This window comes from Vespa mandarinia, unplaced genomic scaffold (genome assembly GCF_050613455.1).
Source record: "Vespa mandarinia isolate Hongniang unplaced genomic scaffold, ASM5061345v1 scaffold_58, whole genome shotgun sequence".
In the NCBI taxonomy this organism is placed as follows: domain Eukaryota; kingdom Metazoa; phylum Arthropoda; class Insecta; order Hymenoptera; family Vespidae; genus Vespa; species Vespa mandarinia.
This window is the reverse complement of record NW_028197192.1, coordinates 137,540-155,237: the sequence shown is the minus strand read 5'-3', so window position 1 is coordinate 155,237 and position 17,698 is coordinate 137,540. Positions and strand designations below refer to the sequence as shown.

Sequence of the window (17,698 nt, the reverse complement as noted above, 5' to 3'; positions counted from 1 at the left end):
TAATATACTTAAAATCCATCACAAAATGTCCTCAAAGGTTTTTATAATTTTTAATTTTTCCTGAATGCACATTATTTCTCATATATTTTAATATATATATATCTTCGTATAAATATAAATTAAATATAACGTCAATGTTATTAATTAGTTTATTCATTTTAAAATTTTCTTAGAATGTTAATTACTTTATACTTATTTCGCATATTGATTAATTTTTACGATGACCTGTCCTTCCATTGTACATAGACATTTATCCTTCTTATTTTCAATTTGTTAAACTATATTTGATTCGTACTTTCTATTTAATTAACGACCTGAACCGTATTTTGTTATCTTTTGTATTAATATAATTATATTTACAAATTCTTACTTTTTGACGGCATTGATTTAAATTATTAGACAGGATTTATTGTATTTTTATAAATTCCAGCAAGGGATTCAACTGCTAAAAATATCACGTCTTTTCTTGAAACCCCAGTTAATGCATGATGCCATTCATTGTGAGAAACCTACAAATTGTATAATTTATGTATTTAAATAGTTTTCAAATACATTTAATAATCCGTTAATAGCATACTTGTAAACTGTTGGCCATTAAACTCCCAACTGTAACCGATAATCCAGACCATTTAAGAGGATAACCTTCTGGCGTTCCTTCCTGTGCTAATGCAACTATTTGACTTGGTACAGGAGTCATTTGAGTAAACGTTTGAAGATTTACATTGTGCTTTGGATCATTAAGAAGAATCACTCCTAAATCATACCACTTGTCTTCACCTATTTCTAGTAAAAAATTTTCAATGGCGATAATAGGAATATCCTTTGGCAAAGATGAAATGTTACGTGCAGAGTTGATTCTCTCTTCAGCACCCTTCACACCAGCAGCAAAACCAACTGGTTGGATAGCTATGGCAGTACAATCCACCGATATACCACTATAATAATATAATGTATTCTTACAATACGATCAATAATGTATCAAAGGTGATTGAATAGAATAATATTATTTCGTTTCATACTTACGTAACCGTTGCTTTACCAAAAACTGCTTGAAAAGCTTGACGTACTGGACTTATTTTAACATCCTTGTCCGAAGCAACTACGACTTCTATATCGCCGCCCGAATCTAAAACGTACATTTGTAGCAAAAAATTCGTATATATTTGTACGTTAATAATTGGCATATTAAATGTGTTAACGACGTACATACAAAAAAAAAAATTTTTATATTTGTGTACACACAGTATTAATTTGTGTGTATTAATTTTTATTATGATAATAGTAGTATACATTTTCAGAAAATTAAAAAAAAATTCAAATGTTTTCAATTGTTAATCATGTATATGAGATATAAATAATTGACGTTTAAACGGACTGTAAAAGTCAGTAAATCTTTCTTTTATAAAGAAATTTTCTTTAATTAATAAATATTGACTTAGAGCAAAAATACATTATGTATAATTTATTTCTAAGCAGTGATTAATCAAAAATAACTTGTATATGTGTTTACGCAAATATGTACATATTAATATCACATCGTATGATATAACTTAAGCATTTATATTGGACAATATTTTCTTTTTTTGCGTTAGCAAGAAACAAAAAAGCAATAAAACAACCTTTCACAATTGTACAGTAAACATATGTGGTTATTTGAAAGTAGCTTTAATGAGTTATTATCTAATTATGATTCAAATGCTGTCATGCAATATACTTACAAATGAACTCACGCATCTGTGGATCTAACGTTGTGATCATAGTATTAACGCTATTTTTTGCCTTCTCCGCAACTTTACTTAAAACGTTGCTATTAACTACAGTCTCCTTTACCCAAGAGAGCAAACCGCTACCAACCATTCCTGAATCTTGCAATTGTGTTTCTGCCATTTCCATTGTTGAATTTGTAGATGCTTGAGGTGCAGAAGTAATTGGTTGTTCTTGCTGCTGCTGCTGCTGCTTACTTTCTGTCAAAGTACTTGATACAATTTGCTTTTTAACCAATTCATTTTGCTTTTGTACAGATACATTTGTATTTTGAAGATTCTTTTCGAAGGAAATTGTAACAGGGTTTGAAACAAAACTGGGCAATGCTGCTGGCGGTGCTACATTTGAAAATAAATTTCCCGTAGACGTTGAAACACCCAGAGGTGTTAAAAGCGATGTAGACGATGATAAGCTACAAAATGAATCTGAAAATTAATTAAAATTTTATAATTGATTAAAAGATCTTTTATATTACTTATTTTGTTATTAATATTTTCTATTCTATTCTTTAGAAATAGATATTAATTCGTTATACGTCAACTGTTTTTTTTTTTTTATTTCGATTTACATAATCACATAAATAGAATCCATAAACAAAACATGGCAGTTCAAAAAAAGTTTTTCAGTGGATGGATAGAATTCGAGTTGATGAATCTTCTATAATTATAAATTCTTTAAAAGCATTGCGATAGAAATCGACCGCATTGATATATAAAATCACATTTTTATATATAAATTATTTAACGTGAAACGATCAAGTCTTGTCATTTTGACAATTTCCTTAGGTATGTATTGATACATAATAAAAGTACACTAACCAGTTTTTACAATCTCGCCAGTTTCATCCGATTTTTTTTCTACAAACTCGAACGTACTCTCTCCGTTAGATTCGTCTGTCATTTTTAATAAACTTCAACAATTTGATCAGTTCTAATATTCAAAATTTTATTGAGAAATTTTCTTTATTATATATTCAATGAAATAATAAGAATTTTCAATAGTTGCCACATGATAAATGGCGCTGCGGTATCACCACGAAATAACAAAATGCAAGTTTGGTATTTCCTTTCAATTTTCTTTTATGTGAAATGAAATGATTGTAAAAAATCTAGATAGAGATCGTTTACAAAAAAGAATTGTAATTGTGCACTTCGTAGAGAACAAATATACGACGTCGACAGAAATTCTTTATTCTGATCTTAATGTCATTTATAATTAATTCTTGATTAAGTAAATGTAGAAAAATGTAAAAACTTAAGGAATTTATAAATAATCCTTTCAAACGATATAATTTTATAACAATCAACGATTTAACATCGTTGTCGATGTTTATTCCTTCAATTTGAAAATGTTTCTTTACGATTTAAAAATTGGCGCCATCGTAAGGTCATCTGCACAACAACTTTATCATTGTTCTATACTCGTTCTATCGAGGAAAATGTCAAAAGTATTACGAAGAGAAAATCTTGACCGATCTCTCGATGGTTAGTCTTAATTTTAATTGACTTAGTTTCGACAGTGATTACCGAGTGTATCATATAGATGCACTCTCTCAGTTGCTGCTCCTAGTAAATTGTACATATAACTGTCTGACTGTGCGAAATTTCAAAGCTTTAGGATTTATTTATAGTATAAGTATCATGTAGTGTCGATACAAACCTCGTGGGCCTCTTCTACATTGGACCATGTTATTCGCCTTCTGATTCAGCACAATTACAGACGTTTCAATTATAACGCATAATACGTTTTAGTAGTCGATGCGGTGAACGACACAAGGAACATCTAATTTATTGCTTTATATTTTATTCTGTCTTTTTTTCTTTTTTTTTTTTCCTTCTCTCTTTCTCCTCATTATTGGTGCAGTACTCGAGGATAAATAATGAGGAAGTTACGATCGAGTATTTTTCATGACATTTACAATCAGCCATATGACGACTATTCCAGACACAAGTTATATTCTAGCAGCAAAGGTAATTTAATTAAATAAATATCATTCGTCTCATAAGAATATATTTTTAATAGATATGCTAATGTGTACCAACCTTTTTTGTTTTTTTTATTTTTTTTTTTTATTTTTTTATTTTTTTATTTTTTTGTTTCTTTTTTCAATTAAGCACGTAGAAGAAATTTTGTTTCTTCGCCCTAATATACAAATCAATACCTTTTCATTGTTTCATTTCTATAAGATATTAATCATACTTTGTATTACAGCTAGCTTGCAACTTATACAACGTATGTCATTATTGAAAAGATTAAAAGTTCATAATGGTTGTGTAAATTCCATATGCTGGAATAGTACAGGTGATTTAATATTGTCTGGTAGCGATGATCAACATCTTGTTCTTACCAATGTTTATAATTATCAGGTACGTCTGTGTAATATCGTAATTTCATATTTGACTGTATATTTCTTTTTAAGCTTTTATTTATTTAAATGTGGCCTACTTTTGATCTATCACTATTTCTATGTAATCTATTTGAAGCCAGTAATATATAAGTGAATTAAGGAAGTAGTTCAATATGATGCATTGAAATTTTGTGAATTCCTTTTGTTTCCCCATATATTTCTAGACCTTGTTAATCACACAGTGCCAAGATTATTTTTAACTTTATCCTTGAAAATGTTAAAACAGTAAGAATGTCATATTTATATATAATATACAATCTACTAGTTTCTTTAATGAAATTAAACTTAATCAATATATTTTATAAAATGATATATATATATATATATATATATATATATATATATGACTTTTATTTATACTTGTATGGGTTTTTTTTCTTTTCTTCTTTTTTTTTTTCTTTGTTTCTTTCCATGTAGGATTTAATCCATTTATCTAGGTGCAATTTATTGCGATGATTTTGATTATATTATAAAAAAGATAAAAGATATCGTTTATTATATTAGTTTTCTTCTTAAAGGAAATGCTTTTGTTAATTAATTTAAGTCAAGGTTCAACATTGACATAGTCGAAAATGCAATAGGCTTGCCAACTGAATGGAAACTTTTCAATGCACTTTAATCAATGCTATTTTAATCATGCATTGTCATCAATCTAGAACTATATACTACCTAATTACCAACTTATAAGGCTAATATTATTACTAAGATTGTAATTTCTAAGGACATTCATTTATCTCATTGTACGATATGAATTATAATGCGGTATCTAATTGAAAGTATATAATGCCGATTGCAGGTTTTAACTGATCATAAAACAAGTCATAGAGCTAATATATTCAGTGCCAAATTTTTGCCAAATAGCGGTGATCACCGTATAGTTTCATGTAGCGGCGATGGCATTATTTTGTATACAGGTAATATGTTCATATGTAAAAATATAAAAATAATTCATGTTAAGGAATTTATATATGTCAATGAATTAAAATAATGCTCTATTATTTGGCAGATTTAATGAGAAGAACAGAAACGTTTCATAATCAGTTTACATGTCATAGCGGTACTACGTACGAGGTAGCGACAATACCAAGTGAACCTCATAGTTTCTTAAGTTGCGGAGAAGATGGAACTGTGAGATGGTTTGATCTCAGAGTAAAGGAAAAATGTAATGTCGCAAGATGCAGAGAGGTAAAGTAATATATTAAACTAAACTATAAATAAGATTTAACAAGGAATGAAATGTCTGCATTTTGATTTTATAGGATGTATTAATTTCATGCCAAAGAGCTGTAACTGCCTTATCTGTTAATCCTGTAATGCCTCATCAAATTGCAATTGGTTGTTCGGATAGTACTGTTAGAACATTTGACAGAAGAATGCTTGGAACCAAGGCTACTGGTAATTTAAACACATTAAACATAACTTTTCGCCTAAATACATAACACATGTCGTGTATTTTAGGTTGGACAGATAACAATGGATCGGTAAGACCGCTATGCAGTTTTACAGTACCAGAATTTGATGGAAATTCTTACAGAATAACATCCTTAAGTTATAGTCCAGATGGACAAGATGTTCTTGTCAGTTATAGTAGTGATCATTTATATTTATTTAGCATGAAGGTATTTATATAGTATATTGAAATTTTGTCAAATTTGAAATGAAGTAAAATTATGAGACAATAAAAGAACTTTTGCATTATTATCTTGTTTTCAGGATCAAGGTAATGTACACTTGAAGAAAGATATACAAATGGGCAAAGGGAAAGGTAAGAAACATCCATTGAGATCTCCTCAGCTTGTACGTCGTTTGAGATTAAGAGGAGATTGGTCAGATACAGGACCAGATGCACGTCCTGAACGAGAAGGTGGTCGACGTAGTGGAACAGGTAAAATATCATGATCTTTATTATTTAACAATGAATATTTATTTTAATGAAGTAAAATCTTATTGGGATTTTATATCTTATAGAAATTGCTCAAGCTAGGCCTGTTTTACATACTTCATTGATGCAAAGAATGACAGATGTTCTTAGCAGAATGCTAAACGATCCGGCTACTCGTGCGGCCTTAAGTGGTGGCGGAGAAGACAGTTTGGAAGGTGTTATCGATCAACAGGAAAATAGTCAGCGTAGTAACGATAATAACACGGCATCGAATGCGGATGCAAATCGTGAACAGCAACAAATAGAAACCGAAACGGACAATGATGTACAAGGGCAAGAGAATATATCGTCCCTTGATCAATCTGAAAATTCAAATAATGATGAAATAAGAAATGAAGTCAGAACTAACTCTGTACCATCATCAAATGACGATCAAGTATCTTGTGACTTGGCAATCCAAAGTTCATCTGTTTCAACAAATAATTTTAATACGACAGAATCAATAAACAATGATTTGGATGATTCTGTCCAGGTGACAGAAACTCAAACCAATTTGTTAGAATCAAATAATACTTGTACTAATTCCGCGGAAACTAGAAGTAGCGATGGAGAATGTGATACGGAAGGAGAAGCTAGCAATGCTGAGACGAATTGTCATACAGATATTGCTTCTAAAAGAGAAGAAAATATGATGGAAAATCTACAAGACAGATTAACGACAATGAGAGACGGATTTTTAGAAAGGTAATGAAATCTCTCGTATAAAAGATATTTACAAAATGATATGTAATATCTAATATTAGATATTATGTACAGGCATGGAAGTGAACCAGCTGTTAGTCTAACGTATTCCGATAAAAGTTCGACTAGGGCCACTATATCCTTAGGCGTTGCCGATGAAGTTATTCGTGATAGCTATCACGCAGGTACTTTTTCAAAAGTTCTTTCTATTTCTATTTCATCTAATAATTAAACACCGTTTGCGTTTATTTATTTATTTCTCAGGACCATCTGGAAGTCAAAGTACCGAACGTCTTGATCCAGGTCCAAGTAATAGTTATAAAAAACGTATGTTATATAGAAGTGCTCAAGAAAGTAAGTACGTGCGATATTATGTCGCATTATAGTTCAGAAAGTTTAATATCTGTTAACCTCTTTTCTCTATAGAAATTGATGACAGTGCTTATATTGATAGTGACGACGAAGATATACCATCCCATCATAGGTAAGCAAAGAGCAAACTATCAATGAATATTATCTTTCTTAGTGATTATAATAAACATCAAGAAGATGCACGATAATGTATGAAAATATTTTCGTTAGATTGGTCCATCCAGTTGAAACTGAAATGGATGAAGCTATTGCAAATGCTCGTACGTCGCAAGGCCAAGAATCATTCGATGAGACGTACTTAACAGAACTTTGTGTTAAACAAAAATATATGGGACATCGAAATGCCAGGTACGAATTATATATCATTGTTAAATATTAATGAGAATTTGGGACATGCACGTATAAATGATATCAAGCAGGTAGATATTGAAACGTTATCGTTCATTGAATAAGATCATTCAGAAATTCAAACAAGCAAGAAAGAAAGAAAGAAAGAAAGAGAAATGTATAAGAGAAATGCAAGGTGTTAAATATATATTTTGTGATCGTAAAATTAACATCTTTGTCAAAGATTTCCAAAAGTGATTAATGATAAATAGATCAATTTCGTGACCTCTTAAATTATTTAATAATGATAACAATCATTATAAAGATCTTCATTAAAACCAAATCTATTTGGCGAATTTGGATTTTGTCATGATGACAACGACAATCATATCCATCCCCTCCTCCTACATTTGTTTGTATTACATTATATATTGATTATTCTCTAAGATTTAATCGGAAGCCAAATTATTGACGTATATCATGTTCCGAAAAAGCCTCCGAGCGGACTGGGCTATGTCTCATAGGCCCATTAAAATTTCTGATCAGTTGTCCTTCCCTGGTTTGACTCTAGTTTCTTTAGGACCATGATCAAAGAAGCCAATTTCTGGGGCAACGACTTCGTCATGTCAGGTAGTGATTGTGGACATGTATTTGTCTGGGAAAGAGACACCGCAAAATTATGTATGTTGCTCGAAGCCGATCAACATGTTGTTAATTGTCTCCAACCACATCCTTATCTACCAATGTTGGCTACATCGGGAATTGATTATGATGTTAAATTGTGGGCACCCATCAACGAAGAGTCGAGTTTTAACGAGAAATTTGCTGATGACGTGAGTTAAGATTTAATTTGATAATATTATTATTCGTAATAATACATTAACTTCGTTGCCATTATATTTTCAGTTGAAGAAGAGAAATGCTGTTATGCTGGAAGAAACCAAAGATACGATTACAGTACCTGCCGTTTTTATGATCAGAATGTTGGCATGCTTGAATCAGATACGCAGAGGTAGTGAAAATTTATGACAGTATACCGAAGGATTTTTTTAACTAGCCCATTGTATTTCATAAGTTACAAATATTGTTCATTCATATATTTTATTATTGATTTTTTTGAGCCAGTGTATTGATGCATCGATGCACTCCAATTATTTTGAAACCAATGCGTGTAGCATGGGTATTTTTTGTTGAAACTTTCGAAAAAGGAAAACTATATAAATATAGAGAAGATTATAAAAATATATATATATATATATATACACATGTATTCATATATATATATAAATATATATGTATATATATATGTATATTATGAATGCTACATATCAGATTGGCGAAAAAATGATGAAAAATTGAAAATTCAAACTTTTCTAAAATACCAACTATATCGATGTATTATAAGATGTAATTGGCTGATGATATAGCATTTTTAAAGCTGTAGTAAAAGAAAATAAAGATTATGATATAATACAGACAAACTGTATTCAATATAATAAATAGGGAATGTGCATTTAGGAAGTAATTATAATAAAAAATTGGACGGAAGGACTCCTAATATAATTTTGATTGTAGAGAGTGAACAAAATCAAGCCCCTATTTCCAAATTAATAAATGATAGTTGTGTTTGAAGTCGTCTGATTTAATCTGGACAAGAAGCACATATTAAGAGAAAAATTGTTTAACACGATTATATGAAAAGTTTTTGGACGGAGTACTATGAAATTAGAATGAATGCAAGAAGAATTCGAGTCTCTCAATAGAATTGCGATTATTTTGTAGGTCGCGGTCGCAGCCGAAGGAGGAGCGGAGACGAGAATGACGAATTGCGAGGTGGATAATACGTTTTCAACGATCTCACAAGTTAAAATAATAAATTGAAGCCTAAGGTAACGGTGGTATCTATGTATATAGAACATTTATATTTTTCGGCCTTTTAGAATACAAAATTTAGAAGAGAACTGAAGAAAAATAAGTGAACAATTTGACGGTAATATTATATTTCAATCGACTCGAACTTTTCCTAAAGTTTCCGAATAAAAAACCAACGAAATTAAAATAATAGAAAGGTAATAAGATGACAGAAGTATTTCAGATCTATTTCTTTCTGGTAACACTTTACATTTATATGATAAAATTCTTAGTATATAATACCTGTAATACTCATTAATACGAATTAAGAATTAATTATTTGAGGTAGAGCTTGTGCCTGAACTAAAATTTTTATTCCCATATAATAAATTTAACATATTCGCTATTAACGTTAAGAGAATGTTTGTTTTATTCAGTGCATGAGACGTGTCCTATACATAATCATTGTTCAATAAATAAATAAAGCGAGGATAATTAACAGAACGATTAGCTGCGAAGTTAAATTCTTAACGAAGTACTTTGATAGCGAATGTGTTAAAGGATTCTTCGTCGATGATATTTTTATTGTATTTAATAACGCTCTATTTACCATTTCGTCGTATGTCATTAGTTCGGTCGTCATTACCGAGTGTTATTAGTATCGTATAATTGTATTTTCTTTTGACTTTTAATCTTATTGAAGAAAAAATAGCATTTACGATGATTAAAAGACGGTGATCTGTTCCGTTGGAATGTAATGAACAAAATTCTTTGTATATGCTTGACGAATAACATAAATGTAGGTAGACATATGTTGTACGAGGAGATACAATGATAAACTAGAATGGATCTGGTCACGGAAATTTATTTTGTAATCTTATCATCCGATCCCTCCACTATCCATTCTTCTTAATCAAGCAAGAAAAAGATTTTATCCGTAATGATTTTCTTTTTTTTTCTTTCTTTTTTTTTTTAAATTTTCTTTTTCTCAATCTATTATATCTCATATTTCGTTCTCCGAAATCCAATCATACGCAGTTATTCATCACGTAATAAACTATTTCCAATGTAAATGAAATTGAAAATCGATTGGCAGACTAAGTGATAAGATTTAGATAAAGATTTTATCCGTGACCAGGTCTGAACTAGAAAGAAGAATGTTCTAACTTAAACGTAACGTAGATACATACAATAACCGTGCAATAAGAAAACCGATATATAAATATATAGGTATATATTTAAATATATTATATATATATGTATGTATGTATATATATATAATTTGCTTCTGGTTGTTAAAAAGATACACAAGTAGGATGGCAGAATTTTCGAAAGGATTTTCTCTGTTTAATATTTATATATATATATATATATATATATATATATATATATATATATATATATATATAAAAGAAAAAAGGAAGCTCGATAATATTGTTGAAAATTACAATTAGAAATAAGGGAAATGCAATGTAACCGTGATTGTCCATCTGGTCCAATAGGACGAAACGAACAATCAGGCGTGCCTTAAAATGGCAAAAAAGCCCACGCGTCTCGGCTTCTTTTGCAAATTAAAAAAAAGAAAAAAAAAAGAAAAGAAAAAGGAAAAAAAAGAAGAAAAGAAATGGATTCATGTTCGCGGCAAACAAGCCTTAAAAATTATGGTAGCAATTCAATTGCGCTTCCACCTTTTAACGATAGCACCACGTAAAGGTAGTTTGTTTAAATGTGTATTAAATAACGAGCATTGTATAATTACGGATTCAATATATGTTCCGTAAGTTAAATTGATTTTATAAAAAAATATTATATTAAAAATGGTATAAGAATAGAAAGAAAAAAAGCTTTAGTTTGCGATTGAGATCTTGTAATGCATGCAGCACAATGAAGAAAGAAAAATTATGAAAGATCTTATATAATATATAACGTGTACACGCTTTGTTCCTTTTCTTTTTTTTCCTCTCCTTAATTTTTTCTTTCTTTCTTTCTTTCTTTCTTTCTTTCTTTTTTTTTTTTTGCAATAAAAGTTTGAAACAATTTACCTTTCCGTTGTTACTTCACGTACGATTCTTCTGCTTTTAAAAAAAAGCGCCATAATATTTCGTCGATTTTAATGCGACAATCGAAATGATAGAGTTTCGATTAATCGATCATAAGCTAAAGCCAGCCAGGGGGTTGGCGCGCGCAATACAAAATGTCGGCAGTATTTCACGGAGATGTATTTCTTTCCTTTTTATTTCTCTGAACATGGGGACAAAAGTTTTGTAATCAATCGCTTATCCGCTTATCCGTAAATCCATAATATCTGTAATAATAAATATATTATATTAAATATACCGATGAGAGAAGATTTAATAATTAACTTTTAGCATTAGCGTTTCCTCGAGATTATACACATACGGTGCCTCGGTTCGTTCGATCGTTCAAAGATTTTTCATCGAACGTGTTATTTCTTTCTTTCTCTCTCTCTCTCTCTCTCTCTTTCTCTCAAACACACTGAGAGACATTCACACGCATCCATACTAATTCTTTTTTTCTCTCTCGTACGTTTTTCTCGAGCCACATACTAGAATTTGAACGAAAAACAATTTTTCCTTTTACTTTAAAATTTTCTAATAAATATTTTCTTCTCGTACGCGTAAGACCACGTACACAAATATACACACACACTTTTCCTTTCTTTTTCTTTCGACAAATGGCTGTAACTCGGAAATTATTATTTTTCATTAATAACGATACACGTACGTAATGATCGCAACAATAATCTTGACGATTGTAACGGTAATGACAGTAATAATAATAATAGTAATAACAATAACAATAATAATAATAATAATAATAATCATTCTATTACGACGATCAATCTTAATGATTATTAGAATCTATAAAGACGTTAATCGGAGCACAGCTCGACTTTTATTATGGCCCATATATTATTTTTTCTTTAATGCGCTTTATGTAAAGAGAAAGAGTCCGAAGCCTCGAGAGTTCCGTTTTTTTTTTTTTCTTTTGTAACCGAAATCCAACATACTTATATACATATATGTACTATCGAATTAATGCGTTACTCGAGCCAAGGGTTTTTCTACCACTTTTTATAGACTCTATCCCTTTTTCTCATTTGTTTTGTCGCAATAAAACAACATTTTTCTTTCAAAACTCCTTAGCGAGCAAAAATTAATTTAATTGGCCAGCCAATTGTATATATGCATGTACAAAAGCAAAACTGTTTTCAAATGCGAGTTGAGCCGAGTTGAAAATATTAAGTTTAAGTATTTAAGTATCATTGTAGAAAGGAAAGTTACAACGTAAAATTAACGTTAAACAATTTCATAAAAGTGTAATCACATGGTATAACAATGAAAGTTCCGAGAACAAAGCTTTTCTTCTTTCGCTCACCAAGTCGTTTTCCATTCGTGTAGTTAATTTCGTTCGTGTATATATATATATATATATATATATATACATACACATATATATATATACATACTATAAATATATGTATATGCTAATCGGAATAACATGCACCCACTCGATTGAAACGCAATACACTTACACCAAAAACATACTTATCATCGATCCATTGATCGTAACGATTTTTTTTTCTTTAAAGTGCTATCCAAATCTAATATCGGTAGCTTACGCATATGTCACACAAACACACACGCACACGCACACACGCAGAGGACACACATACACACATGCACACATACACACATATATATGCATTTTTCATACCGACATGAGAGCATGACGAGAAACACCGATACAGAATAAGGGATTGTTCTTGTTGGTTTCTTTTTTTTTTCTCTCTCTTTTTTCTTTTTTTCTTTTTTTTTTTTTCTTTTTTTTTAATTTTATATCATTTTCATACTCGCCAGGCGAATTAGATCGTAGGCACCGTAAGGAACGTTACGAAGATAGAACATCGAGGAAGCGCGCCATTAAGAGAATTTCAACGAGACGTGGATAAGATCGTTTAAGAAGTCGTACGATAAGAACGTAGGTATTATAAGATATTCTTCGTTCGTTCGGGAAAAAAAAAACGAGAAAATAAAAGAAAAGGAAAGAAAAGCAAAAATAAGGAAGAAGACAAAAAAGAAGAAAAAAAAAAAAAAAGAAAAACAACAAACAAACTTCTCTCGATCAATCACACACACACACGTTCGTTCGCGAAAGTATCATCGGCCAATCGCATTGATTTTGCGAGGGACAAGTTTAGATACGAGTCTCGACGTTTTGCGACGATGATAGATTGGAGGAAAGTTAAAAAGAAAAATAATATTTATTTTTATATATATATATATATAGTCACGAAAAACAAAAAGGAAAAGAAGGAAAAGGAAAAGGTAAAGAAAAGATTAGAAAAGAAAAGATTCTAATACGGAATGTGTACGATCTGCTAAGAGCCTGTAACTTCGACGAAATCATTCCTTTTTATTTTATTTTATTTATTTATTTTGTATTTTTTTGTTTTTTTTTTTGGCTTTTTTTTTTTTTTTTTTTTTTTTTTTTACTTTTTTTTCATACTTTCTAAGGTTAAGGATAGTTATTGAAAAAGTCATCGAAACGTTTAGGACGATACGAAGAAGCCTGACAAGTGTCGAGAGATCTTCGAATCTAAAAGAGCTATATATTCTCTCTCTCTCTCTCTCTCTCTCTCTCTCTCTCTCTCTCTCTTTCTCTCTCTTTCTTTCTTTCCCTTTCCCTCTAAATATTCTTACTTTCCTTTATAAATATTTCGATCGTAAATATAAATAGAGTTCGAAACAGAAGGTTTACGCAGCTTTCATTTTTCTAATTTCAATTTGTCATCGTCGTCGTCGTCGTCGTCGTTGTCGTCATCGTTATCGTCATCGTCGTTCTTGTGCGATTAACGAAATATCTCTGCAAGAGTCAGTCCACGAGTCATTCCGGAAAGCGGATACATTTAATTTATATGACATTTTTAAAAAGACTTTTCCTTTTTAATAAGAGAATAAAAAGGAAAAAAACAAAAAAGAAACGAGAAATAAACACAACACTAACAAAATAAAAATAAAAAAATAACAAAAGGATAGGTGTATATATATATATATATATATATATATATACAACAAACGAGACGACGGTGGCACGTGTGCTATAGAGCCCGTGCGTGTGCATCGAAGTTTCATTTCGAATGAAATATAATTATCTAAAAAGGATATATTAAGCTTAGAGTTCGTCTAATACGTTCGCTTTAAGGATTTGTAATTTTATAAAGGACTTTTGTATGTGTGTGTGTGTGTGTGTGTGTGTGTATGTGTGTATGCATTCGTGTATACGTGTTTCAATAAAGACATCGTTTATAACGTTATTAATTTGAACCTGCTCGTACTCTATATGGATAAAAAAGAAGGTAAAAAAAAAAGAAAACGAGAAATCGTCATCTTAGCTCTGTTATATCTGTACGCATTTTTCTTTTCTTTTTTTTGGAATTACTATAATTCGCTTAGTTTTAATATTAGTTAGTGATTCTTCATCTTTATCTTCATCTTCTTTTTCCTTTGCGGTAGTGATGAATAGCAATAGTCGTTAACGTTAATGATAATCGTATAATAACAATAACAATAATAATAATAATAATAATAATAATAATAATAATAATAATAATAATAAAACAATAAATCGTTTTATACAACAATCACACGTAGAAGCGACGAATTAGAACAGTAGAAATAACTATCCCTTATAATTATAATTATAATATAATTTAATTTAATTTAATTTAATTTAATTTAATTTAATTTAATTTAATTAATTTAATTAATTTAATTAATTGTTTATATTTATATTTATACTTATATTTATATACATATATATATATATATCTGTATATATATATATACCTATATATAGCAGTTGTTATATATTAAATCGTATCTGCATCTGTATCAATACAGGTACATACGCATAGATACGTGCGCGCGCGTGCCACCGTACGTGAATGCGCGCTAGAGCGCGTGCGCATACGCACGTAATCCTTTCCAATGGATTAAATCTTCTTCGAAGCAGACGTAAATCGAGTCTATCTATGCGATTAGCTTGTCAAATGAAATCTAGTAACTTTTCTTTCAGACTTGCTAATCTTATTCTTTTTATATTTCTTGAAATCTATTAGTTGTAAGTTGTTAATCGGAAAGAGTTGCTTGCATGTAGAAGGAAAAAAAAAGAAAAGGAGAAAAAAGAAAAATAAATTCTCTCCTCCCCCCGGCCCCGCCCTCATCTCACCCCTCCCCTACCCGTACCACCCTCAGTACCAAGAAAAAGAGAAAATCGAAAAAGAAAGCGAATAACGGAAAGGAGATAATAATATCATAACGATTATTTTAATCGGCGAGATATGCTCCGTGTCTCTTTTCACGCGCTTTCAAATAACACGCTGCGTACGTACACGCTCACATTCGAATACACGCGCGCATGCATTCATATATGTATGTCTCTTACAACATATATTTGTCATTATAAATTCGAACCGATGATCGGAGGCAATCTCGTAAAACGAATATGTATTATAAAAATGGCTTCTCATTCTTCTGCGTGTAATTAAGGAATAACGAGAGAGAGAGAGAGAGAGAGAGAGAGAGAGAGAGAGTGAGAGAGGGCAAAAAGTAGTTCGCATCTTTTCGTAACACGAATTTATAATAAGTTTCACAAAAATTGGGAACTTTAGTTAATAGTCGATGCTAGTTTACTGTAATCAACCAGTTTTTTCTTTCTTTCTTTTTCTTCTTTTAAATCCTTTTTCCCACTCACCCCTCCCCTTTTTTTCCCTTTCTTTTTTAAGTCTTAAAACGTTGACTCCAATCATCCGCCAGTTCGTATCGAAACACTCTGCATATATACATGCATACATGCACACGTACACATATATGTATATTCTTTGCGCACATAGCGAACATCCGCATAATTATGTACGTGTGCGCGCGTGTATGTGTGTATAACAAAATGGCAAAAAAATGTTCCTCCTAGTTTTCGTAGATGGAAATTCTCTGCTATACGCATAAGTTAAATATAATATATATATTTATATATATATATATATATATATATATATATATATATAATATATAGTATACAATATATGTGCACACATATATTGATTTACTTTCTTCCTATATATGCACACATATGTATATATATTATATACGTGTATTTCAAGAGGGATGTACGAACGTGTAGAAAGATTCATCATATTAATGATTTAATTGGACAAAAAGGTATTTTTTTTTTCTTCTTTAATCGCAATCGATTTAACTTCATTTTATTTTCTCTCCTTTTTATGCGTTTTTTTTCCTCCTTTTTTTTCCCTTTATTTCTTTTTTTCATCTTTTCAATTAAACTCGCTCGTCGCGCTGCGACTTTTGTCCGTTCGTCAGACTTTAAGTCCGTTTCGAATATTTTGCCATTGCCCATATATTTAACACTAATAATATGCGAAGAGAGAGACACACGACAGTGAGCGTGAATCGATCATAATTACATGTTTTTTCTTTTCTTTCTATTTATCTTATATCTCTTCGTGATCATTTAACTCCGATAAGAATGCAAATATCTATTTGCCTTCGTTCGTCTTATCTTTGTTTTTTTTTCTTCTTCCTCTTTTATTTCATTTCATTTCGTTTCATTTAGTTTCGTTTTGTTTCATTTCATTTCACTTGCGTACATTCGCGAATCGAGAAAGCAATCGACTAATGAAAATAATCAAATGACGAGAAGGCTAGATGATATATATATATATATATATATATATATGAATTTGGCAAAGTTTTCTCGTTTTTTTTCATTTCTTTTCTTTTTCTTTTGTCTTTTTTTTCTGTTTCATTTAAAATTGATCGCCAAGTGCTTTCTCGCGTCGGTAAGATAACAATATTAATTTAAACTTTCATATTTGATTGGTACGCGTGCCCCTCGAGAGAATATGTAACACGATGCAGATGAATTTTCTTTTAAAAAATAATTTATATCTTCGCATTTAAAACGCTTTCAACGAGTGATTCTAAGGAAGACGATTCGTATCAGATTTATTAAATGTATTCGGACTGTAATTTGATCTTCTCGAAGAAGAACTCGTATCACCATGATATTTCGAAAATTGTTTGTAAGAACGTTCGTTTCGGCGTTCGGCGAAGATAAAAGTTCAGCATATTTTTTGAAAGATCGATCTGCAAGGCATCGGAAACGGAGGAGGCACGCGTTCGTTGATCTATAAGAGACGATAAGGAAAAGAAGAAGAAAAAGCTTGGACATGGAAGAAATACTCTGTACAATGGCTAACAATGGCTAAATTAGTACACGGCGGCGAATTCCGCGGCCGCAAAAGGTCTCTGCTT

General features: G+C 30.6%; 2 protein-coding genes across 6 annotated transcripts; one reads left to right on the top strand and one right to left on the bottom strand.

The window, feature by feature from the left end:
- Positions 1-131: 131 nt before the first annotated feature.
- On the bottom strand, positions 132-3,562 carry LOC118445585 (protein PRRC1-B). Of its 3 annotated transcripts, none has more exons than XM_035875284.2 (5): positions 3,424-3,562; positions 1,719-2,189; positions 1,024-1,126; positions 578-935; positions 132-509 (listed from the first exon to the last, which is right to left on the bottom strand). In XM_035875284.2, exons 1-5 carry the CDS (start codon positions 3,449-3,451, stop codon positions 396-398), a joined length of 1,074 nt encoding a protein of 357 aa, XP_035731177.2. In that variant the 5' UTR covers positions 3,452-3,562; the 3' UTR covers positions 132-395. The 3 variants fall into 3 exon arrangements, with proteins under 3 accessions (XP_035731177.2, XP_035731175.2, XP_035731176.2); XM_035875282.2 differs by lacking the exon at positions 3,424-3,562 and adding an exon at positions 2,583-2,788; XM_035875283.2 differs by lacking the exon at positions 3,424-3,562 and adding an exon at positions 2,583-2,788 and having other exon boundaries at positions 1,731-2,189.
- Positions 3,563-3,591: 29 nt separating this feature from the next.
- On the top strand, positions 3,592-12,406 carry LOC118445577 (DDB1- and CUL4-associated factor 6). Of its 3 annotated transcripts, none has more exons than XM_035875258.2 (15): positions 3,592-3,734; positions 3,976-4,130; positions 4,968-5,085; positions 5,178-5,356; positions 5,431-5,566; positions 5,630-5,790; positions 5,885-6,056; positions 6,140-6,797; positions 6,870-6,979; positions 7,059-7,121; positions 7,221-7,278; positions 7,377-7,514; positions 8,065-8,326; positions 8,400-8,505; positions 9,276-12,406. In XM_035875258.2, the coding sequence occupies exons 1-15, from the start codon at positions 3,644-3,646 to the stop codon at positions 9,332-9,334; spliced, it is 2,466 nt and encodes an 821-aa protein (XP_035731151.2). In that variant the 5' UTR covers positions 3,592-3,643; the 3' UTR covers positions 9,335-12,406. The 3 variants fall into 3 exon arrangements, with proteins under 3 accessions (XP_035731151.2, XP_035731150.2, XP_035731149.2); XM_035875257.2 differs by having other exon boundaries at positions 7,059-7,148; positions 8,074-8,326; XM_035875256.2 differs by having other exon boundaries at positions 7,059-7,148.
- The last annotated feature ends 5,292 nt before the right edge of the window (positions 12,407-17,698 follow it).

Excerpts from the sequence above, each read along its gene's own strand:
- LOC118445585 (XM_035875282.2), bottom strand. The coding sequence starts at position 2,664 with ATGACAGACGAATCTAACGGAGAGAGTACGTTCGAGTTTGTAGAAAAA. Across the intron at positions 2,190-2,582 it reads TGGCGAGATTGTAAAAACTG|ATTCATTTTGTAGCTTATCA; the intron begins GTTAGTGTACTT and ends ATTAATTTTCAG. Across the intron at positions 936-1,023 it reads TTTGGTAAAGCAACGGTTAC|TGGTATATCGGTGGATTGTA; the intron begins GTAAGTATGAAA and ends ATATTATTATAG.
- LOC118445577 (XM_035875256.2), top strand. The coding sequence starts at position 3,644 with ATGAGGAAGTTACGATCGAGTATTTTTCATGACATTTACAATCAGCCA. Across the intron at positions 7,149-7,220 it reads ATATAGAAGTGCTCAAGAAA|AAATTGATGACAGTGCTTAT; the intron begins GTAAGTACGTGC and ends TTTTCTCTATAG. Across the intron at positions 8,506-9,275 it reads CTTGAATCAGATACGCAGAG|GTCGCGGTCGCAGCCGAAGG; the intron begins GTAGTGAAAATT and ends ATTATTTTGTAG.